General features: G+C 42.5%; 1 protein-coding gene across 1 annotated transcript in view; it reads right to left on the reverse strand.

The window, feature by feature from the left end:
* Window positions 1-26941, reverse strand: part of ADCY10 (adenylate cyclase 10) — an 82654-nt gene that overhangs the window by 37741 nt on the left and 17972 nt on the right. Inside the window, exons 8-18 of the mRNA XM_032389422.1 lie at window positions 25938-26026; window positions 23343-23534; window positions 21136-21254; window positions 20024-20100; window positions 17873-18062; window positions 15140-15195; window positions 11391-11544; window positions 9085-9277; window positions 8461-8547; window positions 4485-4759; window positions 2966-3102 (exon numbers count right to left, since the gene is read on the reverse strand). Of these exons, the coding sequence (XP_032245313.1) occupies window positions 2966-3102; window positions 4485-4759; window positions 8461-8547; window positions 9085-9277; window positions 11391-11544; window positions 15140-15195; window positions 17873-18062; window positions 20024-20100; window positions 21136-21254; window positions 23343-23534; window positions 25938-26026 (1569 nt within the window). The remainder of the gene's footprint in view (window positions 1-2965; window positions 3103-4484; window positions 4760-8460; window positions 8548-9084; window positions 9278-11390; window positions 11545-15139; window positions 15196-17872; window positions 18063-20023; window positions 20101-21135; window positions 21255-23342; window positions 23535-25937; window positions 26027-26941) is intronic.

Consider the following 26941-nt stretch of genomic DNA (forward strand, 5'->3'; position numbering starts at 1 on the left):
GCCTGGGTGGCTCAGTCAGTTAAGCGTCTGCCTTCGGCTCAGGTCATGATCCCAGGGTCCTGGGATCAAGCCCCACATTGGGCTCCCTGCTCAGCGGGGAGTCTGCTTCTTGCTCTCCCACTCCCCCTGCTTGTATTCCTGCTCTCCCTCCCTCTCTCTCTCTCTCTGTCAAATAAATAAATAAATAAACAAATAAATAAAATATTAAAAAAAAAGAAAATTAACTCAAAATGGATCACAAACTTAAATGTAAGATGTAAAACTTTGAGAAAAAAAAAGGAAAACACATAGGGAAAAACCTTTGACATTTAAGGATAAGCAAAGAATTCTTGGATTTGGAGCACCTGGGTGGCTCTGTCACTTAAGCATCTGCCTTCGGCTCAGGTCATGATCCCAGGGTCTTGGGATTGAGCCCTGCATCGGGCTCCCTACTCAGTGAGGAGTCTGCTTCTTCCTCTCCCTCTGCCTCTCCCCCCACCACTTGTGTGCTCTTTCCCTCTCTGAAATAAATAAATACATACAATCTTAAAAAAAAAAAAAGAGTTCTTGGATTTAACATGACTCATAAAAGGAAAAATTGATAATTGAATTTTGTCAAAATTAAAACACTTTGATCCTTTGCAGAAAATGAAGACAAGCTACAGAGAGAAAATATTTGCAAACCTACATCTGACAAAAGACCTGTATCTAGAATAGATTAGAAACTCTCAAAACTCGGGGCACCTGGGTGGCTCAGTCGTTAAGCATCTGCCTTCGGCTCAGGTCATGATCCCAGGGTCCTGGGATCGAGCCCTGCGCCGGACTCCCTGCTCAGCGGGAAGCCTGCTTCTCTCTCTCCCTCTCCCAGTCCCCCTGCTTGTGTTCCCTCTCTCGCTGTGTCTCTCTGTCAAAAAAAAATAAAATAAAATCTTAAAAAAAAAGAAAAAGAAACTCTCAAAACTCAACATTAAAAAAAAAAACCCAAGCGATCCAATTAGAAAATGGGCAAAAAACATGAAGAGATAGTTACCAAAGAAGATGTAGAGATGGCAAAAAAAAAAAAAAAAAGCACACGAAAAGATATTCAACATCATTAGCAATTGGGGGGATGCAAATTAAAACCACAGTTAGATATCACCAAACACCTATCAGAATGTCTAAAATAAAAAACATAGTGACATCAATTGTTGGCAAGGATGGCAGAAAATTCCATCTCCCTCCATACACTGTTAATGGGAATGTAAAATGATACAGCCACTTTGAAAATAGTTTGGCAGTTTAGGGGCTCCTGGGTGGCTCAGTCAGTTAAGCATCTGACTTCTGCTCAGGTCATGATCTCAGGGTCCTAGGATGGAGCTCCGCATTGCGCTCCCTGCTCAACGGGGAGCCTGCTTCTCCCTCTCCCTCTGCCACTCCCCCTGCTTGTGCGCTCTCTCTCTCTCCCTCTCTCAAATAAATAAATAAAATCTTTAAAAATATAAAATAAAGGGCGCCTGGGTGGCTCAGTCTTTAGGCGTCTGCCTTCGGCTTGGGTCGTGATCCCAGGACCCTGGGATTGAGCCACACATCGGGCTCCCTGCTCGGCGGGAAGCCTGCTTCTCCCTCTCCCACTCCCCCTGCTTGTGTTCCTGCACTCGCTATCTCTCTCTGTCAAATAAATAAATAAAATATTTTAAAAAAATAAAATAAATAATTTGGCAGTTTAAAAAAAAGAACGAAAAACTCACAGTGTTAACTACCATATGACCCAGCCATTGCATGCCTGGGTATTTATTCTAGAGAAATGAAAACTTAGATTCACGCAAAAGCCTGTACACGATGCTTGTAGGAGCTTTGTTTGTAAGAGCCAAAAGCTGTGAACAGCCCAGATTCTGCAACAGGCGGATGGGATAGCAAGCTGTTGGGGCGTCCATACCATGGGACACCGCCCAGCAAGTAACCGCAACAACCCACCGATACACTGACAACCTGGAAGACCCCCAGAGAGTCATGAGGAGTAAAAAAAAAAAACAACCCCAAGACATTACACATATCGTATGAGTCCAGTTAGATCCCATTCTTAAAATGACAAAATTACAGAAATGGGGAGTGGATTAGAGGTTGCCGGGGGTGGAGGGGGCAGGTGGGGTGGGGGGACAGAAGTGGGCGTGGCTATAAAACGGGCAACAAGGGGGGTCCTTGTGGAGATGGAAACCTGGGTCTTGACTGCCTCAGTGTCAGTATCCCGGCTATGCTATTATACGGCCACTTTGCATGATGTTACTACTGGGAAAACTGGGTAGAGGGTGCACGAAATCTCTCTGTATTATTTGTTTTAAAAAAAGAGGTAGCAAAGTATATTGATTCAGGTACTTCATTTATACTCCAGGAGGTTCCCAGAGTACCTCCTGGGGTGTCAGACACAGAGAAGGTGCTCAGTTGAATGAATAAATGAAAAAGGATTTGAGGGGCACCTGGGTGGCTCAGTTGTTAAGCATCTGCCTTCAGCTCAGGTCATGGTCCCAGGGTCCTGGGATCAAGCCCCGCATTGGGCTCCCTGCTCCGTGGGAAGCCTGCTTCTCCCTCTCCCACTCCCCCTGCTTGTGTTCCCTCTCTCGCTGTGTCTCTCTCTGTCAAATAAATAAATAAAATATTAAAAAAAAAAAAAAGGATTTGAGTTCCTTTACCCCCATTTTATAATCGCTGCCTGCCAAAGAAAATCAAGGAATTTTCTCCCCTTACTTAACGTCTAACTCCCCGTTCAGTGTTGGTTCTGGGCTTTAAGATTCCCCAGTGTTCTTCCGTGTTCTTTCCAAGGCACACATTCTTCCTCCCAGTTCAGTGAGTCCCCACAGGAAATGTTAACTTCTCTCGCAATCTCGGATATCGGGTCGCCACTCCTTGCCTCCCCAAACCCCCTGACGCTATAGGATGCAGTCAGTGGAAAAGCCCATTCCCGCCCTCCCTGCAGAAGGAGAAAGAGAAAGAGTCTTAACGGGGTACTTACTGAACAGGTTATTCCAGGTCATATTGGTCTTTTCCTCAGACTCCATCGGTTGGAAAACAAGTACCCTGTGATGGTCAAGGTTTTTTAGCAACTCTTCACAGTAAAACGGAATCCCACAGCTTCCCTCCACCAGGTACCTGCAGTAGAAACAAGGCGACCTGTTTACACCAAACAACCATCTTTTAGGAAGGAAAAATATTTGACGCATCTAATTATTTGAAAAAACTCATTATTTGAAAATAACAATATTCTCTGTTTCCACTTGTTTTCCTTTTTTAGGGTTGCTTTTTTTCTTTTTCTTTCATTTTTTAAAATTACATAAAATATTTACATTTTTTTCAAAGCCCAAACTATATAATCAGGTACATCCTCGGTGTTGCCTCCCTTGCTCACCTTCTAAATAACCATGTCAGTTAGTTTCTGGCTTATCTTCTCAATGTTTGTTTTTAAACATATAAACAAAAGCATACAGACATATTTCATCCCCCTCCCCTTTTTTTTTACCTAAAAGACAGCATGTTACCCCTACTGCACGCTTGGCTACACCTTGTTTTTTCACTCAAGAATATATCCTGCCCATCCCTCCATATCAGTAGATCTTTCTCATTCTTTTTAATGCTATGTAGTGCTGCACTGTGTGCATGCATCCTATTTTATCCTACTTATCCTCTCAGAGATGGACATCTGGATTGTTTTCAGTTTTTTGCTAATACAAATAATGCTTCGATAAAACTTTGTCCATATGTCTCTTTATAGCTTTGTTAATAAATCTTTGAGATAGAGTCCTAGAATTGGGGCTGCTAGATCAAAAGGTAAATGTACATGTATAGATACACATACACACGAAATACACACATACACATAGAAAGAGAAAGAGCGAGAGACAAGGGGAAAGAGCATGCCAAATTCGTGCCTGGAGTTCTTTTAAATGGGACTTTGTCCCAGACATCTTTCTTCCAGAAGCAAAGCAAACTCATCAGAAAGAATGGATGCAGATACCAAGGTGGGTTGTAAGCAGCCAGCTAAAGAAGGGGCACTGTCCACGTTGTTAAGGTGACCACTGTCTGGACCCCAGTGGGGGAGTCACTGAGAGGCTCAGAGAGCAGTGACTAAAGAGCCTGCCTTCAACACCTGCCACAGACGGAACAGCAAGTCCAGCCTACATTACCGACAGCCGAGTGAGACCTTGCTTATTTGCAGGTTGTGTCTTTAAAGCTTACCAGTTTGCCTTTTGTGACACTTGCCCATGATGACGCCCTCTATCACTGTTGATTAAACCGAGCATGTCTATACCCAGCACGATGAAAGGGAAGCCAAACTGATGTCACTGAGCCAAGTTTAAGGAGGCGTAACAGGAGCGATAACAAGGAAAAGGATGATAAATGGCTCTTTTGAAAGGTAGGACCAGTGAAAATACCGAAACGGGTGCTTTCAGATGTATCTTAAGAAATCTGATGAAGTCTGGATCTGGGGAATGGACACAGATGTGAAGACCGCAGGGGAGAAACAGGATACCCACGTGTCCAGTTCTTTGGGGATGCCCCTGACGTTGAGGTCTAGGCAGACCTTGTTGCGGATGTCCTTAGGCTGCACGGCTCCAAGGGTGACGTAGGTGGTGTTCCTGTTCTTCATTATGGTCCTAGCCGCTGCACAGGGTATGTCAGTGAAGGGAGACAGGGACATGATGATGAAGATAGGAACCGTCCGGATCAGCTTCTCCATAAAGGCCCAGGAGGCTGAGTCAATAAACTGGCCCTCATCGATGATGAAAATAATCCTTTCCTCTTTCACTGTCTGGACAAAGTAGAGAAACAGAAAAATGCTGGAGGACTTTGGATTTTTATTCACATGTGTATATGGGTATGCATGTGTATGCACTGATATTGTGGTGCTAAATTAAAATCTTCTTTCCAATAAATTTGTATTAATTTAGATTCCACTAACTTGGAATGTGTGGCAATTTGGACAGAGCTGACTGGAATGGATTCTTACTTCGTCAAATCCCTGTGTAAAGATAATGCAGATTTGTAGGGTAAATGGGGTTGTAGCCCAGTAAAAGCACCCGCTACATAAAAAGAACTGATATCTTCACCACACGTCATTTTAATCTACTGACAAATGAAGATCTCCTGGGTTTATCTAATTGACATTTGTTCAACCAACATGTATGTATTCAACACACACTAACTGAGCACATACTGGGCTAGATGCTACATACGCAGTGCTGAAAGAAGCAGTTGATGCTATTCTAGCCCGAACTGTGGTATATGTCACACTTGAAAACAGATCACGGGTCCCTTTCCAGGTGTGGGCTACCTTTGCCCTCCCTAGTCTGAATTATTTATTCTTAAGCATTTATTGTGCACTCATCAGGGTCAGATATTGTTCTAGGTGCTGGGGATACAGTATTGAACAAAATAAGAGCTTACATGGTAGAGTCAGCCCCTTGCAGAGTGGGGCCTGCATTGCACTGTGTGAAGTGTCTAAATGGAGAAGACCTTCTCCCCTCTCAGGGCTCCACACTGCTCTTGGCTTCTTTTGGCTCCTTCTGGGAAGACAGTTAACCCATTCTTCCCCTCCATGTTTTTACCATCTAAAGCAGCAAAGGCTACTTTAAAATTTCAGATTTCATAAGACAATCATTATAAAGTATTATAACCTGTTTGATTACATATACATAATAAATCTACCCCTGCAGCTCCATTCTGTTACTAGCTATTTAACTCTTCTTGAGGATGTTTTGATTAATGGGGAGGTTAGCGTTACATTTGTTTTGTTTTTGGCTGATACCTTTAAAAATATGGGGCAGATAGAAATGTGAGTTTTTGCTATATGATGGCCTTGTCAGTGAATCTTTGTAAACTGAGGAGAGTCAAGCAGGAACCAAAAAAGCATGAGTTCTATAATATATCATAGGCCTTGGTTTCTTCATATTTAAAATGAGAAGACTGGGGGCACCTGGGTGGCTCTGTCATTAAGTGTCTGCCTTTGGCTCAGGTCATGATCCTGGGGTCCTGGGATCGAGCTCCGCATCAGGCTCCCTGCTCGGTGGGAAGCCTTCTTCTCCCTCTCCCACTCCCCCTGCTTGTGTTCCCTCTCTCTCTGTGTCTCTCTCTGTCAAATAAATAAATAAAATCTTTAAAATAAATAAATAAAAACTTTATAAATAAATAAATAAATAAATAAATAAAATGAGAAGACTGAATTGGATTCTCTCTAATGTGACTAAAAGTCAACATCTACATTGCACTTACTATGTTCCAAGCACTGTGTGATGCTCTTTACATAAATTAACTCATTTACTCCTCATAACATTCACAGGAAGTGGTCCTATTGAATCTATTTACTGAGAAAATATCAGTTAAGTAACTTGCCAAGGTCACACAGATAGTAAATGTTCTGAAGATTACTGTCATAGCATTTAGTTAAAGCATAGCTTTAGTGGTGATTTCCAAACTAGATTGTGCATCAGAACCAACTGAGGAATTTAAAACAAAGACCAACAACTAAACAAATTCCTAAGCCCAACCTAAGCCTCTTTGAATCTTTAGGGGGTAGAATTCATAAATTCATGGTTTTTTGTTCTTTTTTTTTTTTAAGATTTTATTTATTTATTTGACAGAGAGAGACACAGCGAGAGAGGGAACACAAGCAGGGGGAGAGGGAGAGGGAGAAGCAGGCTTCCCGCCAAACAGGGAGCCCGATGTGGGACTTGATCCCAGGACCCTGGGTCATGACCTGAGCCGAAGGCAGATGCTTGATGACTGAGCCACCCAGGCGCCCCGATGGTTTTTTGTTGTTTTCATTTTCTACAGAAGTTTTTTTTTTTTAATCCAACTATAATTAACATACAGTGTTATATTAGTTTCAGGTGTACAATCTAATGATCCAGCAATTCCATACATTTCTTAGTGTTCATCAAGATAAGTGTACTCTTAATCCCCTTATCTATTTCTCCCAGCCCCCATCCACCTGCCCTCTGCCAACCATCATTTTGTTCTCCATATTTAAGAGTCTGTTTTTCTGTTTGTAAATCCATGTTTTTTTAAGAAGCTTTCTGGATACTTGTAACACAAACAGTCCAAAGTCTGACATTTTGAAATTACTCATATTGCCTTGCCAAGTGGAGAAGGAGAAAGTCATATCATAAACTTAAGACAATGCCACAAACTTGAATTGATCATTTATAATGTACCAGACGCTGAGCTGCTCAATGGTAATATAAAAATGAATCAGGCTCCCTGCCCTTAAGAAACTCACCATCTCCTAAAGGGAGAGACACACATATAAGGAACAAATTGTCATAGTGTGTGGTAAATATCATAAGAAAGATGTTCAAAGTGCTACAGAAACAGACTGGAAGAAGAACTAGTCATACCTAGTGCTTTGGGGAGCTTTCACCAAAGAAGTGACACTGAAGGATGAATAGCACTTCTCCAGGTTAACAACAACAACAACAACAAAAGCTTTTGGCTTTTATGTCATTAGCCCTGGGAATTATTTGGATAGTAGAAAGCATGGGTTGGTGCAATCTGCCTGTGCTCTGGCAGTTATATGGAGGATGAGCTGGAGTGGAGAGGTATGAGGCACAGAGATTCATCGGGAAGCCATGGAAATAGTCCAGGAGAGAGAGAAGTACAGCAAGGAAGAGAGGCCGGAGACACGACAGAGGCCACCCACAGGAGAAATGGTAGGACTTGACAACTCAGTAGATGCGGTACAAGTGGCAACCGATGAGGATGGGGAACAAAGACAACTTTAAATGAAGCTTGAATGAATCTGCCATTAACTAAATCAAGGACCAGAATGAGGAAGAAGGGTCCACTGCAGTAGGAAAAAGAAAATTTAGTATTAGACACCGACCTGAATGTGAGTTACTACATCCACGTGTTATATATGGAAGGTTCTTGGAAATATGGTTCTGGTGCTTATGAGGGAGGTGAATATAAATATGGTGATTGTCAACATATAGTGGATTGTCATGAGATTACTCAGAGAGAGAAGTAAGATAGGGGGAGTGTTTCTGATAAAGAGGCACTGTTCTAAGTGTTTTACACAACCCTGGGAGCCAGGTACTACTATTTCCCTGTTTTATGGATGACAAAACAAAAGCATAGACAAGTTAAGTCACTTGCTCAAAGTAACCCAGGTAGCAAGTGATAGGCCTAAGGGTTCAGATGTTGGTAGTCTGACTACGGAGCCTACATCCATAACCATTTGGATATACTGCCTCTCAGGCAGAGGGAGAAGGAGGGAGGGCTGATTTTAAGGAGAGGCCAAACCCCCAGGAGTAATGTTAAAGGGACTCCTTTCAAGCACAGCTAAATTCTGAACAGACTCTTGACTTGAGGTTTGGAAGGAAGGAAGAAGGAGATGCGAGGGGTGTTAAGATAAAGCTTTCACACATTTCAAAGCTTCTTGCCAGTGGCGTCTGAACCCCTCAGGCTACCTCCCTTTTCCCTCCCCCATTACTTTAGACCCACAGATGCTCTTACTTGCTCCAAGATCTTCATAAACAATGCTTCCAACTGCTTTTGCTTTTTTAAGGTGGTCATCTTGGAAACCTCTCGTGAAATAGGGAACTGTATAAAGAATTATGAGAATATTGAGTCTGGGGAAATAGCAAAGGGAGCTACTAGCTGTGTGACTTTGGGCAAATCACTTTACCATTCTGTGCCTTCAAATCCTCATGTGTTAGATGGTTCATAACATCCCTTCCAGCTGTGCCACCCTATGTCAGTGAACCTACTAGATACAGGACGTCCTGGGGGCATACTCTGTCTTTGCCCGGGCAGTCACCTGCAGGAGCAGAGGGACTCTGTGCCTGGCACCAGCTACTACAGGATAGCTCTGATGGAAAGGTGAGAAAAAAATGAATCAGCAGGTGGCTGTCTGGATTTTCTCCAGTATGGTATTTCTAGATACCTCCAATGTCTCAGGAAGGTGGAAGCTCATTCAAGGAGGATTGGGAGCCACTTCCTCATCACCCACATCATCTCCACATGAGAAAAGAGAAAGATAATAAATGGCAAAGAGATGCTAAGTCATCCAACCTCAGGCAGGAGTTGCTGCAGGTACCCCGTCACTCTTCCCTGCAGAGGCACAATCTAGCTACTCACCTGGACGTGGAAGATGTCATTCAGGAGACAGTGGAACTTCTCATCCAACAGAGTCTTGACTTTATTTTGAAGGTTGGTCTGTCGTTCTTTATAATGTTTACAAGTATCCAGACCCAGGACATTGGCCATGAGTATCTGGATGGTATAGAAATTCTGATGGAAGCTGATCTTAGTCAACGCGATAGCAATAGTCCTGTTTATAAGAAAGCCGAGAAGCAGAAAAGAGTTCTTAAATATATTTTCTGAAAATAATAAAGGCTGAAGGAAAGCTCTGGCTCTTCCTATTCAGTTGTTACAACAGCTATTTCCCAAACTATCTGGAAGCTGTTCTTTACTCCTGCTTCAGATACACTCCCTCATTCCTCTATGTCCCTGAGCCCTCCTAATTGACCCTCGCTATGTCGTCTTCTGTAGTCCCACCCCTACCACCTTGCCCCAAGCCCTCAGACTCTCACCCACACTGCTGAGGAACATGCTACTCCCCCTGCCTAGCACCATGATTCAGTGCATTGCTTTTACAGAGGCCTGATGTATCTGGATAGATGCAAATCCTCTCTCCTATTTACAAGTTTTTAGTGGCTCCCACTGCCAAAAGGTCTAGACTTCTTTTACGGGCCATACCAGACTTTCCCAGGTCTCATTATATCATATCTAGCCACTCTGCCCAGCCATCTACCCTCCACCAACAAACTAGTGAGAGTTCCCTGCACACCCAGAGCTGTCGCCCCAGCCTGGCAGCTTACCGCTCCTCCCAGCACTGTCTAATCCCTCATCTCCTGCTTATCTGCAAATCTCAGCTCAGGTGCAGCCTCCTGGAAATCTTCCCTGGTGCCCTGAGGTTGGGTTACAGACCCCTCTTTGTCATAGCTTCCCAATACTCGATTGCACACCTCCATCACTGTCCTCACCGCATCCTATTTTTATTCCCTCTTTCTCCTTCTCTTCCATAAGAGCTCTTTGAGGGCAGGGATCAGATATTATTCATCTTCCGGGCATTGGCACTTGTCATGGGTTGACTCATGTCCCCCCCAGATTCATATGTTGAAGTCTTAGCCCCCAGTACCTCAGAATGTGATCTTATTTGGGAATAGGGTCACTATAGATGTAATTACGTAGGTTAAGATGAGGTCATACTGGCGTAGAGGGGGTCCCTCATCCAAAATCACTAGTGTTTTCATAAGAAAGGGAAATTTGGACACAGACAAGGCACAGGGAGAACACTATATAAAGATAAAGGCAGAGATTGGGTGATGCTTCTTCAACCCAAGGAGCACCAACGATTGCTAGCCAGCCACAGGAAGCTAGGGGAAAAGGCATGGAACAGACCGTCCCTCACAGCCATCAGAAGGAACCAACCCAGCTGGCACCTTGATCTCAGACTCCTAGCCTCCAGAACTCGGAGATAACAGATTTCTGTTCATGGAGCCACCCAGTTCGTGGTACTTTGTTACAGCATCTCTAGCAAACCAATATAGCCCTCAACAGTTCCTGGAACATAGTATGTACTCGATAAGTGACAGGATGAATGAATGAATAAATGTCTTCTGGTTATTAATTATCTCCTAAGCAATGTTAAAGATATTTATGAACCAGCCTTTCCTAGGCTTGACATTAAAAAGGAATAGAAAAACAGGTAACAATAATATATGGTTTATAAGCATTTTCCCCTTAAAGCCTTGAGGTTCGATTGTGAAAGGATATGGGACACCATCGTCCTCATCTAAGTCACCGTCACTGGTCACTGTTATTGAATACCATCCTGCCCACTGCCACGAGGGTGCCACATGGGCTGTCCCAGAGTGCCCTCGTGACATTTCTCATATGAAAACAGAAGAATGGTGTGAGAGAAGTACCTTAGCTCTGCCTTCCAAAGGAAAATCCAGAGGCCTATCATTCTCCAGCCCCACTCCAGGGCTAAATGGTTTGAACTAGTGATTCTCTGTCCGTGAGCTGGATATATTTCTGTGTTTGTTCTGCAGACCCCATCTAGCCTTGCTCTCAATATCCGTGCAGGCATTCTCAAACTGCACATTGGGATTACTTAGGAAGCTTTACAATATTGATATCCAAGCCCCACCTGGCATTAAATTTGGATCTCCAGGGGTCAGCCCAGCTTCTCATTTCTCAGCTCAATATGTTTATCATTAATTATTTATTTAGTACAGAGGGCATGACACCCAATAACTGATAGATTGTGGGTGGTTTGCATATGATAAATAATATAAAGGAGAGGAGCATTAAAATAAATGAAACTCTTAAAGACATTTCTCTGGGTTTCCAAGAAGTGATCATTGCAAGACACTCACCTGTGGTTCTCACCTTGGGCCAGATACTCAATTTCCATAAGTATCTGGCTTTTTCCATATCCTGATAATCCTTCGTACATTAGGACTCGGCTGCAGTTGGACATCAAAAATTCCTTCATAGTACACATGAAGTATTTGATCTCCTTATCACGTCCTGTTGTTTTTATTTTTTAAAAAGGGAGCAAACCTAATCAACATAAAATAATCTAGAGATACAAAAAAAAAGCACACAGTGATACCACTTCTAAAAATACCTCTGGAATTTCCATGGAATTGTTCATTAACTTTCTTGAGATCCTGTGCCCTTTAAAAAAATTTTTAAATCTTTCTCTGGAGCTTTCCAGTTAACAACGTAGTTTTACAATTTTATTTGATCCCCACAAGCTGTGAGGGCAAGTATTCTTATAATGTTCATTATAATGTCCATTTAATTTTAGCATAGAAAACCAAAATTTAGTGTAGCCAACTGCTTAGATTACACAACCAAGAACAAAACCAGCATTATCTGTCCCTGGCCCTTGTGTTTCTTTCCTTTTTCTTGCTTTCTATAACACACTAGAAGTAATCTGTAGATTATTACATTGGAAAATAAATGTATTAAAGTTAGGGTTCCTATAAAGTATTTTTATTTCTAATTCTGTGAAAGAAACTTGCTCTTTATAAATGAGAAATTATACTTCTCTCAGGGCCACTAGAAACATGCTCAGGGATAAGAACATTCAATTTGCTCTCAGAAATCACGTGTAGATTATTTCTTTCCTAGGAACAACCTACATTCTTAGTAAAAATAAATTATAGTCTTTTTCTGATTATAAAACTAACACATGCTCACTGTGCAAAATATGGAAAACTTAGGAGCAAATAAACATCACCGTGGTTACAACCCTGATGCTGTTATTTTTCTTACGTGTTTTTAAATATATGTAACAGGATGCCCTGACTGAAATCTGAAACTCAGCCCACAGTCTTTGAAACCTGCATGGACAAGAAGGAGCGGACAGAGCTGTCATTTCAGAGGAGTGAGCAATTTCTATGGAAGGAGGTGGAGAGCCCTTCAGGGCTGGTTTCCTCCTCCTTTGCTGGATTGGTCACTGCTGAGAGAGTTAGGTGTCCATTCATGGAGTAAACACATACACAGGTGTGATCCAACGTCTGTTGAAAACCAGGACCATTCTTTTAAGCTTAGATGCTCTATACAAAGAAGCTAAGTGTTTACTTGGTGATGTAAATTTCTGGGCACGATTTAGGGAGAACTAACCTGCAGACTATGTGACTTCTTCTGGGTGAAACATTCTCTTTCTGAAAATGCATTTGAACTTCAATATTGTGAGATGTGTCATGCTCTTCTTTGGCCCGAGGCTCAGTAGGTAACTCAGAAGACAGAGCCCAGGCGGCCACAGAGCCACGTCTTCTAGCTCTCTGTGTCCTATTCACAAGGAGCCCATACAGGTAAGACCTTATGGATTGTCTTTCAGCTGTATTCTAAAATAAAGCCTAGTTGTCTTGACTTGAAGTACATGCACCTTGTTTCTATCTAAACAAGGCCCTAAGATCTGGGACTGTTGCATGTATTTTTGATCTTAAAAAAACACTTTTTTGATTATAGTTTTGTTGACATCTATGCGGTTGGTTAGCACATAATTTCATTCACAGGAACTCTTGTAAAAGAAGGGCACTTGCTATAGTCCCAACTTGTGACAGTCTCTTTTTTGACTAGAGTTTAAGGAAAAGATATGTGGGCTTGATCTTTACCTGATGGAATCGGGGAATCAGGGAAAAAGGCAACTAGAATATATGCCTATTGTGACCAATGTGTTTTCATATGACTGCCATATTAAGTCCTTGATCTTGTAGAGGGGGGTTAGGACTTCTGTTTGCTGTCAATCACTATCACAACAAGCATATCCTAGGCTGGGAGGTAAAGCCTCAGAGGAGGGGGAGAGTGAGCATTCCTTCTCCTTTCCAGCCTTCAGGAGTCTGGGGGTCTGGATTTACAAAAAGTGGTTAGACTCTGAAAAACACCTGAACACAGTGAAAGTGGGCACAGCTGCCGACCCTCTACAGTTCTGGAAGAGTTGCCTTCTTTTAGGCTCTGCTGAAATCAGGATTCTGTCCCGACATGCCCCCAGGGTGTGGGACAGAGCCTCCTCCTAACTGTCCTAACACAGTTAGGACCAGGATTTAACTTATGATGCTGCTTTTAGGGATGTTCAAGTCTAACAGAAGGAAATTTCAAGTGTTCTTAGAAATGGCTGCCTTCAGAATCCACAGGCTTATCTTCATGAGGATCTCTTCCCCCCGAGGGTATATCCCTCCCTCGTTTTATGTCCACTTCCCTGTCTAGTCTAGTCTCGAGTTAGCTTTCTTATGATAGGGTCCCTGTCACCACGAATCACAAAAACATCACAGCCACTGCCAGATTTAGATCACAGATCTAAATGTAAAAGGTCAAACAAAATTTCTGGAAGAGAATCTAAAAAAAAATTTCATGACTTTTGGGTGAAGAAAAATTTCTAAATAGTATACAAAAGCACTAGCTATAAAAGACTGATAAGCTGGATTACATTAGAATAAAATATTCTGTTCATTAAATACATCATTAACAGAGTAAAAAGGTTGGGGCGCCTGGGTGGCTCAGTTGGTTAAGCATCTGCTTTCGGCTCAGGTCGTGATCCCAGGGTCCTGGGATCGATCCCCGCATCAGGCTCCCTGCTCAGTGGGGAGCCTGCTTCTCCCTCTCTCTCTCTGCTGCTCCCCCTGCTTGTGTTCTCTCTCTCTCTCTCTGACAAATAAATAAAATTAAAAAAAAAACAGTAAAAAGGCAAGCACAGAATGGGAAAAGTTACATACTGGAAAAACAAGAGTGTACCCATTTTAGGATATATAAAAAATCCCAACAGATCTATAATAAACATACAACCCAACTGAAAAATAGGCACAGATTTGCAGAGACGCTTTATAAAAGATGATGTCCAAAGGGTCAATAAATATATGAAAAAGGAGCTCAACCATATCAGGGGAATTCAAATGGAAATCACAATGAGACATGACTATATACCCAACAGAGTTATTAAAATTATAGAGACTGTTAAAACTAAGTTGTTGGTAAGGGTGAAGAGTGACTGGAACTCTCATAACACTGTTAGTCAGAATATAAATAAATACAACCATTTTGGACAATTATTTGGCATTACCTACCAAAGCTGTGCCCTTTGTCCTGACAGTTTCTCTCCTACATATATGCTCAACAGAAACACGTACATGTGTTCACCAAGAGACATGTACAAGAATCTTTATGGCAGTATTATTCGTAAAAACCAAGAACTGGAAACAACTCCAATGTTGTACAATGACAGAATGAATAAATTGTTGTACGTTTACAAAATGGAATACTGCATAGTGATGAAAATGAATGAATTACCACTACGCCTAGCACCATGGAGGAATTTCATAACATAAAGTTGATTAAAAGAAGGCATATGTAATTACACATTGTACAGTTTCTCTTATAGGAATATCACAAACAGGCCTGAGTCATCTAAGGTGTTAGACATCTTGGGGAGAGGGTGAGGGATAAAGTATGTGAGGGTTCCCGGAGGACTTCTATTTTTCTATTTCTTTGCCTGGATGGTGGTTGTATGCTCATTTTGTGATAATTCAGTAAGATGCAGATGTAACGTTGGTGTATTTTTCTGTATGTTTTGTTATAGTTCAATAAAGAAGTTTAAAAATCAAGGCCCACTACCTACCCAGCAAAGGGTAGCCCTCATTTCTGTTGCAGATGAGGTATGCCATACCAAACATGCTGAAGAGAAGAAAAGAAAAGATGTTAGAGTCAGAACAGGGAAATATCGAGAGCAAGAGTGTTTCATTCTTAGTTCCCAGAAAGTCTCCTTTTTCGATCTCTAACAAGAATCTATCCCCTGACTCAAGGGTTGCAGATGCCAGGGGGAGGAGAAAAGAGAAGTTCTTACCTGGTAATAGAGAGTCCAAACAACTTATGTAGTGCCTGGTAGAGTGTTCACTAAATGCTTGTTGAGTCTGCATTGGTGGAACTGAACCCCTTTCTGGGGAAACCAGACACCATGATGGGACCCATGGACTTGGATGTGGCATATTGCATCACATCCTGGAAAGGTTCCACCACGTGCTCAAACAACAATGGCCCCCCTCTGGTGAGCACATGCAGCGTGCCTGGCATAGTTCCACGTGCTCTACATATATCATCCTTTACTCCTGACAAAAACCTCATTAAGAAAGTACTATTATGTCCATTTTACAAATGAGAAAACTGAGGTGCAGAGAGTTTAACTTGCCCAAGATCCCATGGGTAGTGGGGACAGTGACAGAGGATACCGACAGAATCAGAATCTATAACCAGGCCAGGGTACGTACGCTTGCCCACTGCATAATATTATTTCTTGAAGGAGCCTTTTTAGTCAAATGGATCATTTCCTTGCCTGCACTAATATACTGTTTTATTATGTCTCTGTTACAGGACATGCCAACTCTCCCATGTAATATACAGCTAATTTTGTACATTGTATATGTTGGCCTTCCCTATGAAGTTGTGACTTTTCAGGGCAGGAACCAGACCCTGTTCATATTTGTGATTTCTACACTCTCATATTTGCAGAAATGGTACAGAAAAACTATGAGGAGGCCACCCTTTGGGATCGGGTAGTCCTGGGTTCCTGTGGTAGACTGACTGCATTAATGGCCCCTCTTCTTCACCCCTACCGGTATCTGTGCCCTGTGCTATGTCACTCTGGGCTCAGCCTTGTGAATACTTTGCCAATGGGATGTTACCAAACATGACACAGAGGCTTGAAAAACGCTTGGGCATTGGGCTTGCTCTCTCTTGCTCTTCTGATATTGCCATGACTACATGCCTGGGCTAGTCTGATGGAGGATGAGACACACAGAGCCAAACTGTCCTCGTTATGTCAGCCAGACTTCCCAGGTATCCCACCTGACATCGTCCTGGATCAGCCAACAACCTGCAGAGCCCCAGGCAGGTGAACAAGCCTAGTCAAGATCAGCCAAATCCAGCCAAGATCAACTGAATCCCACATTTGTGGGATAAACAAATGTTTATTGTGGTATATACTAAGCCACTAAGGTTTTGTGGCTGTCTATAATGCAGCATTATTGTGGCATTTTGAAACTTGGCTTTATTGTTTACCAGATTTATGACCGTGGACAAGTCATTTAACATCTATCTCTGAATCTCAGCTTTTAAATTTATAAACTGGAGATAATAATAGATTCTACCTGATATGGTTGATACTAGAGTAAATTACATGTTTTGAGGTAGAGTGCCTAGTACTTAATAAGGGCCCACAAAAAAATTAGTATTATTCACTCATATATCCAAACAGCATTTTATTGATGGTCTACGCATGCCAAGTACAGTGCTGCACCCTGGGAATACAAAGGTGAATGATAAAGACTCCTTGAACCAACTGCAGCCCTGATTCTTTTATCTGACCTTTAAGACCTAGATTCTAGCTTGCTAATATTAAGAATAATACCATCCACTTTCCATTTACTCATTCATGTATTCATTATTATTGAGTGCCCACTATGTGCTAAGCACTGGGAATATAAAAACAAGCAAGAAATAGCCACTCCCGTCAAAGAGCTCATAACGTAGTAAGCGAAAAGCCTATCAGGTCAGTAATTGTGATGGGTATGTACCAGAGAGGTACACAGAGGAGGAAAAGGTACACAGAGGAGGAAAAAGCTAAGCTGTCTGAGCTTGACTGGGTAGTTCCAGAGCCGGCCTTGTGCAGGAATAGATCCCTGAAATAAATTCAAGATCCCTTGAAATAGATGTCAAAAGTTGACTGTGATTTTCCCAGTAGACTGGGGGTGGGTGGGTGATGGAGAGGGCAATCTATTTAGACAGCCCAGAGGAGGGGGCATAGGAGGAGATGAAGTTGGAAAGGCAGGTGGTTACCTTGTATGTCATTTCAAGGAATTTGCACATTATGAAGGTGATTGGAAGGCACTGAAGGATTTTAAGTTCCAAGGTGATACCCATACATCTCAGCTGGTCTTTGGAGGAATATATTTCACTACAGACCTACAGGAGGAATAATTATCTTATCCTCTTTTAGCCCTATTGATGCCTGGCACACAGTTGGTATGATCACTAAATACTTAATGGTTGGTCACTGTGATCAGCTGGGTCCAAATAGATACTCAAATGAAGGGACTCTGTTCTGTTTGCACAACCTGTGAAGAATCACCCTCAGATTATCAGTAATGAGGGCAGAATGGGATCTTGCACCATCTATAGTATCAGTAGGACAGAGAAAGATGAAGGATTTTGAAATCTGGGCCTTGTTCTGGGGAAGGAATAGATTTTAATTTCGTAAGTTGGATTCAGATCTGACATGGTGACCGATGGTTTTTGCTATCATAATTTTCCCACTTCTTTACTAAAAAATACCACAAAATCAATGCCCCACACTCACACTTTCTCATTAAGTCCCAAACACTGATAGACCGGTCCAGAATCTGCAACACCCTTCATGACCTTCTTTGGAAGCTCTTTGAAAAAGTAGGCTGGTAGGTTGCTACCATTGTAGGTGACAGAGTCACATGTCACGATCCCTGGGTAGTACATCATCATCCTGGCAGCTATGTTGACTTTTTGACCAATTACTAAAACAGAAGGGAGAAAGGCAAAGATCGGGGAGAAAACAGCCATTGAACTAGCAGAACGTAATCGGAGACATACTGTCCCCAAGGGGCATTTTCACTCCTTACTGCTTTCACCTCTCATGAATGACACAGAAGTCCTGCCTTTGACTACCCTTATTCTGCCAATGGTTATTTCAAACTATAAGGGAGTGAACCTGATTAGCTATCTGCACCGTTTCTACCTCTCCTGGGAGGCGACGGGGACGATGTGCTTGGAGATAAAAGGGTCTGGTGTATGGAGAGGGTTCTGTACTGGTGGTGACCATAAGCCTGAGGGCTCGCAGATGAGGTGTAGCTGGTCTTCTGCTACAAGACAGACAAGCACAAGCTTGGGCGGGGGACACTGACCCTCAAGTGAGGCACAAAATAGCAACTTTTCTTTTCATTTTCAAAATGAATCACCTTCACTTGGCAATTTCTTTTTTTTTTTTTTTTTTAAGATTTTATTTATTCATTTGAGAGAGAGAGAGAGCGAGCATGAGCAGGGGGAGGGGCAGAGGAAGAGGGAGAAGCAGACTCCCCACTGAGCAGGGAGCCCAATGCCAGGACACTGAGGTCATGACCTGAGCCGAAGACAGATGCTTAACTGACTGAGCCACCCAGGCGCCCCACTGGCGATTTCTTAAGAGTGAGTAAATAGGGCTGGAAGGGGTGTGTGTGTGTGAGACAGACTCAGGGGGTATTTTAAAGGGTAATACACTGTAGTGCACAGCGTCTGAAGGAAGCTGGGCAGGTTCGATTCCCCAGCCCTACCTCTAACTATGTTACCAAATTACTTGGGCAAATTAGTACTTTCACTCCCATGCTTCCGTTTCCTGATCTGTGAATGGGGATGATAAGAGTATCCCTTTCAGGGGACAGTTTATAAAGATTAATGAGTCAGGGTGCCTCAGTGGCTCAGTCATTAAGCGTCTGCCTTTGGCTCAGGTCATGATCCCAGGGTCCTGGGATAGAGCCCTACCTCCCATGTCGGGCTTCCTGCTCAGCGGGGAGCCTGCTTCTCCCTCTCCTGCTCGCCCTGCTTGTGCTCTCTCTCTCTCTGTCAAATAAATAAAGTCTTTTTTTAAAAAAAATATAAAGATTAATGAGTCAATTCATGCACATCACTTTCAACAGTGCCTGGATGCGAGTAAGCCCTCAATTAATATTACAACTAGCTAGGTTTTAAATATAGTACTTTAACACAAACTTAAGCACTTCTGATCAAGATATTCTTTTTTTTTCAACTAACATCTTCTTTTGATCAAGATATTCTTTTTAAAAACTGCTTATTATTCAAATTTGACCATGCAATAAAGCATAGTATCATGAATCTCCATATACCTGTCACCTAGTCCCAAAAGCCACAAACGCATGGCCAATCCTGCCCCACTCTCACTCCCATCTACTCTCCACCCTGTATTATTTTGAAGAAAATCTCAGACATCCAATCATTTCAGACATAACGATTTCAGTATTCCAGATGTATTGTTTCTGAATATCTTAAACTGTAATAGGGTTGAGGAGGGAAGTCAAAGCAGCAAAATCTTGAGATAGCATTTCTTTCTCTTTTCTTTTGAGATTAGTATTATTTATCAGGAATGCCAATATTCTTAATTTTCTTTAGGATTTTTTAATGGGAATTAAGAGGTGTAACTGTCTAATGATAACAGGCAATTATTACAAAGGCCCTGCCCCCGCCTCATTCCATGAGCTTAGAGCCTCCGTTGCTCCCCTCGAATGACTACATATGTGATACTCAGGCAGAGCCCCAGAAACACGCACTTTGCCAGCATCAAGATGCCAATGGGCAAAGCTACATGGCTTGGTTCCTCCTGGAAGACTCTAGGTTTAGAGGGCAGGGCCCAAGTCTCACTCAGTTTTGCCCTTCCTCCCACAAAGCTGGGTGGCAAGGCGCAGCGAGATGAGCTAGCTCAGCACACCTGTGTACTCATGTCTCACAGAGTGTCCAACGATGCCACAGAAGACAATCCCACTGGCCACGCCGATGGAGACGGTACTGGTGCCCGGAAGAAAGCAAGAGAGTTGTAAGGCGAAAGGGAAAGATAATGAGCAGGGAGAATGTGGGGAGGGTGGGGGCATGACGATGAACGGGGCAGGGAGGGAGGGAAAGGATTTTCAACAAGTAACTGTATTCTGCGGTGGGGAGTTTAGGGCCATTGTACAGGGCCTAGAGCTGTGAAGGAGGGACAGTTTGAGACGCAGAACTAAGTTCTTAGAAGTGATAAATCAGTTCGCTTTTCTCCTATTTTTAAGTATTCATCTGAGGCACTTTTCTAGAAAAGAACCTCTCATCACCCTAAGTGGACTCTCAATGAAGAGCAGCTGTGGTTCTAAACAATTTAACTTATCTTTGTTATTGCTAGAAAGAATAAAGTCATTATTTTGAACGGAAGTAACTCAGATGTAGTATGTGGCATCAAAAGCTAACTTCGTTAGTACATGAGGATAACTGAATATATAGATGACTAGGCGCTGACATGGTGGAAATATTTAGAGCAAGGGGGTGATACCTGTTTGTAGCTAAGTAGAGCTAAGTGTTGGGTCACTGGGGTGCTCAGGTTAGATGAACCTGGGGGCCTGGGCTCTCAGGCAGCCAGGGCTGGGGATGGTAAACCTTACTTATCTTAACAGTTTTACTGTGAGTAGAACATCTTGAGGCCAGATCAATATATACATTTCCAGCCCAAGGACTCATTGTATCTCCTGGTTATTAAAAATCAATGCAGGTCTCCAGCATGGTGTTGGTGGTTCAACCTCTACCAAAAAATAAGCCGGAGGATCGAGAGACAACCCAATTAGGTTTTCTTGCAAACCTGCTACATTTTAACTTTGTAAGGGTGTCCTTTCTGCACTTGGCCTCTACGGTCCCTTTATCACTGCACCGGGGCTGGTTCGGCCCTGAATAATGAATACAAACAGAAGGGCTTCCAGACAGTCCTCTCCTTACTTCCTGTTCCCTGACCCTATCTTCTCTCCCCAGATATTACAAAAAGCTCAGGGATCACCAGATGGGATCAAGGGCAACACTCACTGAATTTTGTGAACCTGAGAGCAGAAGTCAAATATATCCACAGCACTCTCCAAGGCATGAGTGACCTCATCAGGAGCCTTTTCCCCGGGGAAACCAAAGACACAGAGGAAGGAGCAGCCCTGTGAGGGAGAGAGTCAGCAAACACAGCTGGTGCATGGCGATGTTTGAAGTGGACCAGCCAGACGGCCCAGTGGAAGGTGGGTAGCAACTTTCCCTGTCTGGATCACATTTCATCGTGATTTCTCTCCTACCTATTTTATGTTTAGTAAACTTCATCTAACTCCTAAGTGCATCAGCAGCAGTAGGGCTCGAGCCTGAGGAGGGCTTGTTTTTCTCTAGAGATAATGGGTTGTATGGGGCTATGTGTGCCCCCACCTGTCTCTTCCCTCTCAGTCAAGATCTTCTGCTACAAGGTGCTAAGTGTAGATCTGAGAGGCAGCACAGAGCAGTGGAAAAGGTACCAGCTCTGCAATCCGAAAATCTGTGTTCTCAGGCCCCTTCACAAGTGTGGAAACTTGGGTGGGGGGATGGAGTAACCGGGTGATGGGTATTAAGGAAGGCACGTGTTGTGATGAGCACTGGGTGTTATACGCAACTAATGAATCATCGAACACTACATCAAAAACTAATGATGTACTGGACAGTGGCTAACTGAACATAATAAAATTTTTTAAAAATTAAACAAAAAAAACTCAAGTGTGGAAACTTGAATAAGTCAACTACACTCTGTGAACTTCAGTTTCTCAGTCTGCAAATGGATATAACATAGACCTGCCAAGGTTGCTTTTGCTACTTTGTGTGTGTATATATATATGTATATATACTATAAAGTATATATACACTTCTCATAGTATATTACATATATATATGTATATATATATAAACTATAAACTAATTTATAGTATATATACACTTCTCATAGTATATTACATATATTCCATATTTTATATAGAATACATACTTTATAGTGTATATATATATTTTTGTAACGATGTTATATTTGTAAACATAATATAACATTATATACATATATAATATAAATTTGATATACAGTAACACTTTGTAAACTATAATGTTCTTTTTAGATATTGTTATTATTTGTAGGGAGAAAGACTTAAACTGAGAGTGGTTTTTCTTGGCATGACTTTAACTGTTCCGAGCAGAGATTAAACTCTGAAGCTTGGCATTCTTAGTATCAATCACTTAAAAAATTACCTCAGTCAGATGCTGTTGTCTATAAGGAAAGAGCCTAATAATTAAAGGACAATGGACTACAAATTTCAGTCTGTATATGTTATAGCCTGATGACATGCAAAAAAGAATGCCTTGATTTCTTCAACCCTCTCCAAAAAGAGTCTAAGGGTCAGATCCTAGTTGGTGCCGGGCTCTGTCTTGATGGGAGAAAGGAAGCCCTGATTCAGGTCTGTGTAAAGACTAGAGGGTAACCCCTTTCTATAGAATGCCCAATAAATGAATGAGTGTGGGGCAGTAATTTAGTGCAAAAAGATGCAAAAACACTTGAGATGGGGAATCCATGCTCACTATCACTTCTGTGGTAATGTGCCAGTTACACTGTTCTTCTCTGAACTGATTAAGAGCAGATTAAAAACACCCAGAGCTAGAGGTGCCAACCCTCACCCCCACCCCCCGCCCCCTGCCTCCCTCCCTGCTTTGGCCTCCCTCCCTACCCCCACCCCACGAAGCTGGAAGGGGAAGGAGGTGTAGATATGGCAGGTGGGGATTATTAGAAACAGGCTTCTGGGGTGTGAAGGTTACTAGACACCTGACCTAAAATCTCCGGGAGATGTGGGGCTGCAGATGTGCCTACAGGGAGAGCTAGTCAAGCATAGGGCTGAAGGGCAGAGCCTGGGAAGGCAGCCTAGCGGGGTTTGAATCCAGCCCACTATCCACTAACTGGATGATCACGAGCAAAACTTAATTTCACCTGTCTCAGTGTCTCAGTGTCTCAGCACCTACCTCTTAGAGGAGTTCTGAGGGTGAAATGAGTTAATATGTGTAAAGGGTTGAGAACAATTCCAGGCACATAGTAAGTGCCAAATCCACCATATAAGCTGTTTCTATAACTACAAATAAAGACGGATATTTTTAGGTTAAAAGTGTCTCTTCTCTTCCTCTCACCAATGTCCATAGGTGGGAGTGCCAACCTTAAATTCTCGGTAGGTTCCCACCCCTGAGTTCATATTTACCTTGTCAAACATGAAGACTTTATTGATTTGGCCTCGGAAGACCCTCAGGACAGAATTGATGTGCACACAGGCATCCTGGATGGCCGAGCCTATGACTTCTGCTTTGTCTTGGTCCTTAAACATCAGGTTCACGAACACAATTGTCACTGGGCGAAGCTCAGACAAATAACCCCGAAGCTGTTTGTCATCAATCTGTGGAGTCGAGAGCAGCTTTCCTTAGTGTGTGTCCTTGGCAGTGGATTCTTTGTCACAACCCCACCTCCATGACATTATCCCTGGAGGCAGCTAACCTTCTGAGGTTCTCCAGAAAGCCGAAGTTATCAGAATGTACGAGGTGCAACATGGCAGAGGCAGCCCAAAGCCGAGCAGATGGAAATGGAATGCACTATCAAAATCTCCTCCAGTGTGAACATCCAGACTTGCTCATGACCACCACACCCTTGCCCCAGCTGCTGGCTCCCTAGTGCCAGTGGGAGCCATCACAATAACAGAAAGAAGTACTGTTCCTTTTGATTCTCTTACAAGTTAGGGATAAGGACAGCATGTTACATAATCCAACCTGATATTTTCACAGCCCGGGACCGTCCGGAATACTCTCACATTCTATCCTACTTTGTCTTCAAATGAAATAAAATCAGCATTATTATTCCCACTTCACGGATTAGGTAACTGAGACACAGAGCAATTACACAAGTTTCCCAGGGTCACACAGAACCCAGATCTCCAGGCTCCTAGGCCAATATTCCATTTAGGACTCGCACCTGCGTCCCCAGGCGGTATATTTTCATTCTGCTCCCCTCTTCTCTCCACCCCGCCCACAACAGGCCCAGGGAAAGGAAAGAAGCACGTTCCCAAATCATGCCTGCCTCTCATCATTCTTGAATTTTGTTAAATTAAGTGCAAAGCAAACCAATGGGGGAAAATCATTTTATTTTCTCTCCAAATAGCACAAAAGTATCAGATTCTCCATTGACAATATAAAACATATCTTCTAGACAAAGGAGGGAATTGTGCATAGGGAATCCTGCAGTCATGCTTCCTAACTGACTGGGACAGTCCTGGTTTCAGGTAATTTTATTCTTTCCATAAAAGATGATTTAATAGGGGCGGCTGGGTGGCTCAGTTGGTTAAGCATCTGCCTTCAGCTTGGGTCATGATCCCAGGGTCTTGGGATCGAGCCCCATGTCGGGCTCCTTGCTCAGCTGGGAGTCTGCTTCTCCCTCTCCCCCTCCCCTGCCTTGTGCTCTCTCTCTCTCTCAAATAAATGAATTAAAATCTTTTTTAAAAAAAGATGATTTAGTAATCTCTAACTAATCGATGTGACGACTTTCTTTGACTTCCCCAATAAATCACTAAATAAGAAATTAATATTAAATAAATAATAAAGATTAAATCTAGCAAAGAAATGAGTTAAAAATTATTCCACTGGACTGTGTGGCCTGAGCTTTGATTGGAAAAATGCAATCACTGCATCTCTGAGGATCTCTATTCTTTAGGTGCAGTCTTCGTACTGTGTGAAAGGTTTGTCTTTTGCTTCCTTTCTGCCCCCTTAGCTGTATCTCTTTACCCGGTGTTCATCATTCCTACCCACAATTTTCTTGGTGGCTCATGGAGTCTATCTTGCCTTCCCTTCCTATAAATCTTGCTCTTGGCTGGTTGCAGCTGAAGCAGCATAATGTGTCATATCTTGAGGGGTCAAACAATTGCAGATACTGGAGGTAGGGCTTCTAAATTGGGCTGAAGATGGAGGGATGTGTTCTGATTTCACTTCAACTCACACTGGGAAGGCAGCTGCCCACTGTTCAGGCTTGCCTAAGATGTCCTCCAGGACACAACTGTATTTTGATGGAATTAAAGATTAAAACATGCATATATTAGGAAGGTGTTCAGTCTGTGCAAAAAAAATGTAGGATTCAGACAGAACAAGGTTCAAATCCTAGCTACATCTCTTACTTTATAACCTTAGAAAAGTTCCTGGTATCCTTCTGGGTCTTTGTTTTCTCACATATAAAATGGGGATAAAGCTATCTAGCAAGAATTGTGAAGAATAAATACATGAGAGCAGAATGCCTGGCATATGGTGAGTGCTGAGATTCACATGAATTAATACAATTTAAGAAAGCCTAGATCTAAGCGAATAAAAAGGGAAAATTTTAGGGGCTGGAGGAGGTAGTTCGGGGCATTCTAATTATCTTTATTGTTAACTCCCAAAGCTCCAGATCTAAGGTGAGTGACTTAGAGAAACAGTGTAGCGATGTTAATTCACTTGCGATCTTTTGACTATGTGGGGTATACAAAGGGTGACCACATGTTCTTGTTTGCTTGGGGAAAAAAGTTCCCATTTGCCCAGTTGTATAAAACACACAGTCATGGTTTATGCCTGTTGTCAGAGTGTAATTATGAATAATGCCTCTTTTAACTCTTAAAAATATCCTGATTTGAAGAACACATTTTGTAGTCACCTACACATGGAGAACGTCAGCCCCATCTCTTTTTAGTTCAATGAAACATTTTACTAGCTACTGGTTTTCTCGATCTTTCCTGATGTCCAAGATCCCTGATAATAAAAGCTAATAAATCAAACTGTGCAAATACCTGCTTCAATATGCTTTCCATCACATACTTTTGTAGGGACAATTCTAGCTCAGGGTCAGACTCCAGCATGCATGCAAGCCTCAGGAGGTCTAAGAGAGCAGAAGGAGGGGCAGGATCAGAAAAGGAAGCATGGTTTTGCAGAGCTAGAGATAGGAGTCTCCCAGTCCCCGTTCCCTTGGGTGGTGGTCTTCGCAGTCCAGTCAGGGGACTCTGGGACATCTCGTGGCCAAAGAGAACCAAAGAAAGTCCAATGAGAAGTTCTATGAAGTTGCAGGTTTCAGAATTCAGTGGCATGGAGATCAAAACCCTGTTATACTTGTCATCACACTTCAGAACTTGGGGAGATTTTACTTCCAGATTTGAGCTAAAGCAGTTGCCACAGGGGATGTGAATGGACAGATGCGAGGATGACAACAGAAAAGGAAGACAGAATGAAGCGGACGACAGAGGTGAAAGAGCAGCATGGGTAAGATTCAGGAGACTTCTGATCTCCGGGCTTTTCATCCCCGGTTTGATACCAACTCATTGTGTGACCCTGGACAAGTCACCTCACTGCCCTGGTGGTCCCCCATTTCCTCATCTGGAAAAAAAAACTCAGTGGGGTTTCATAGTCTTCTATGGATCCCTTCACTATGATGGTTGACAGTTCCACACTCTAGAATAGACTAATAGGAGGTGGAAGGAATGAGCTCGAAAAAATAAAAAAACAAGGGAGAAAAAGTGGCGATAGGTTTTCAGCACGGAATAGAATAATAACAGTGCAAAAAAAGATGAGAAGAAAAATAAAAATGGAGTCTGAAAAGGATATAAATTAAGAAGCGAATTCAATTTAAACCATTTATTGAGTATATTCAAAGGCTAGTATGTTCAAAATACCATGCACTACATGGGAATAAAAAAGTAATTAGGAAGCTTGGGCTTTTTCCTGGAGGCACTTACTCATTGGACTTCCAAATGTACTATGCATGGAAAAGTTAAATAGAAAAAGAAAAGCTCAAATGGGC

This window comes from Phoca vitulina, unplaced genomic scaffold (assembly GCF_004348235.1).
Source record: "Phoca vitulina isolate PV1807 unplaced genomic scaffold, GSC_HSeal_1.0 scaffold54, whole genome shotgun sequence".
In the NCBI taxonomy this organism is placed as follows: domain Eukaryota; kingdom Metazoa; phylum Chordata; class Mammalia; order Carnivora; family Phocidae; genus Phoca; species Phoca vitulina.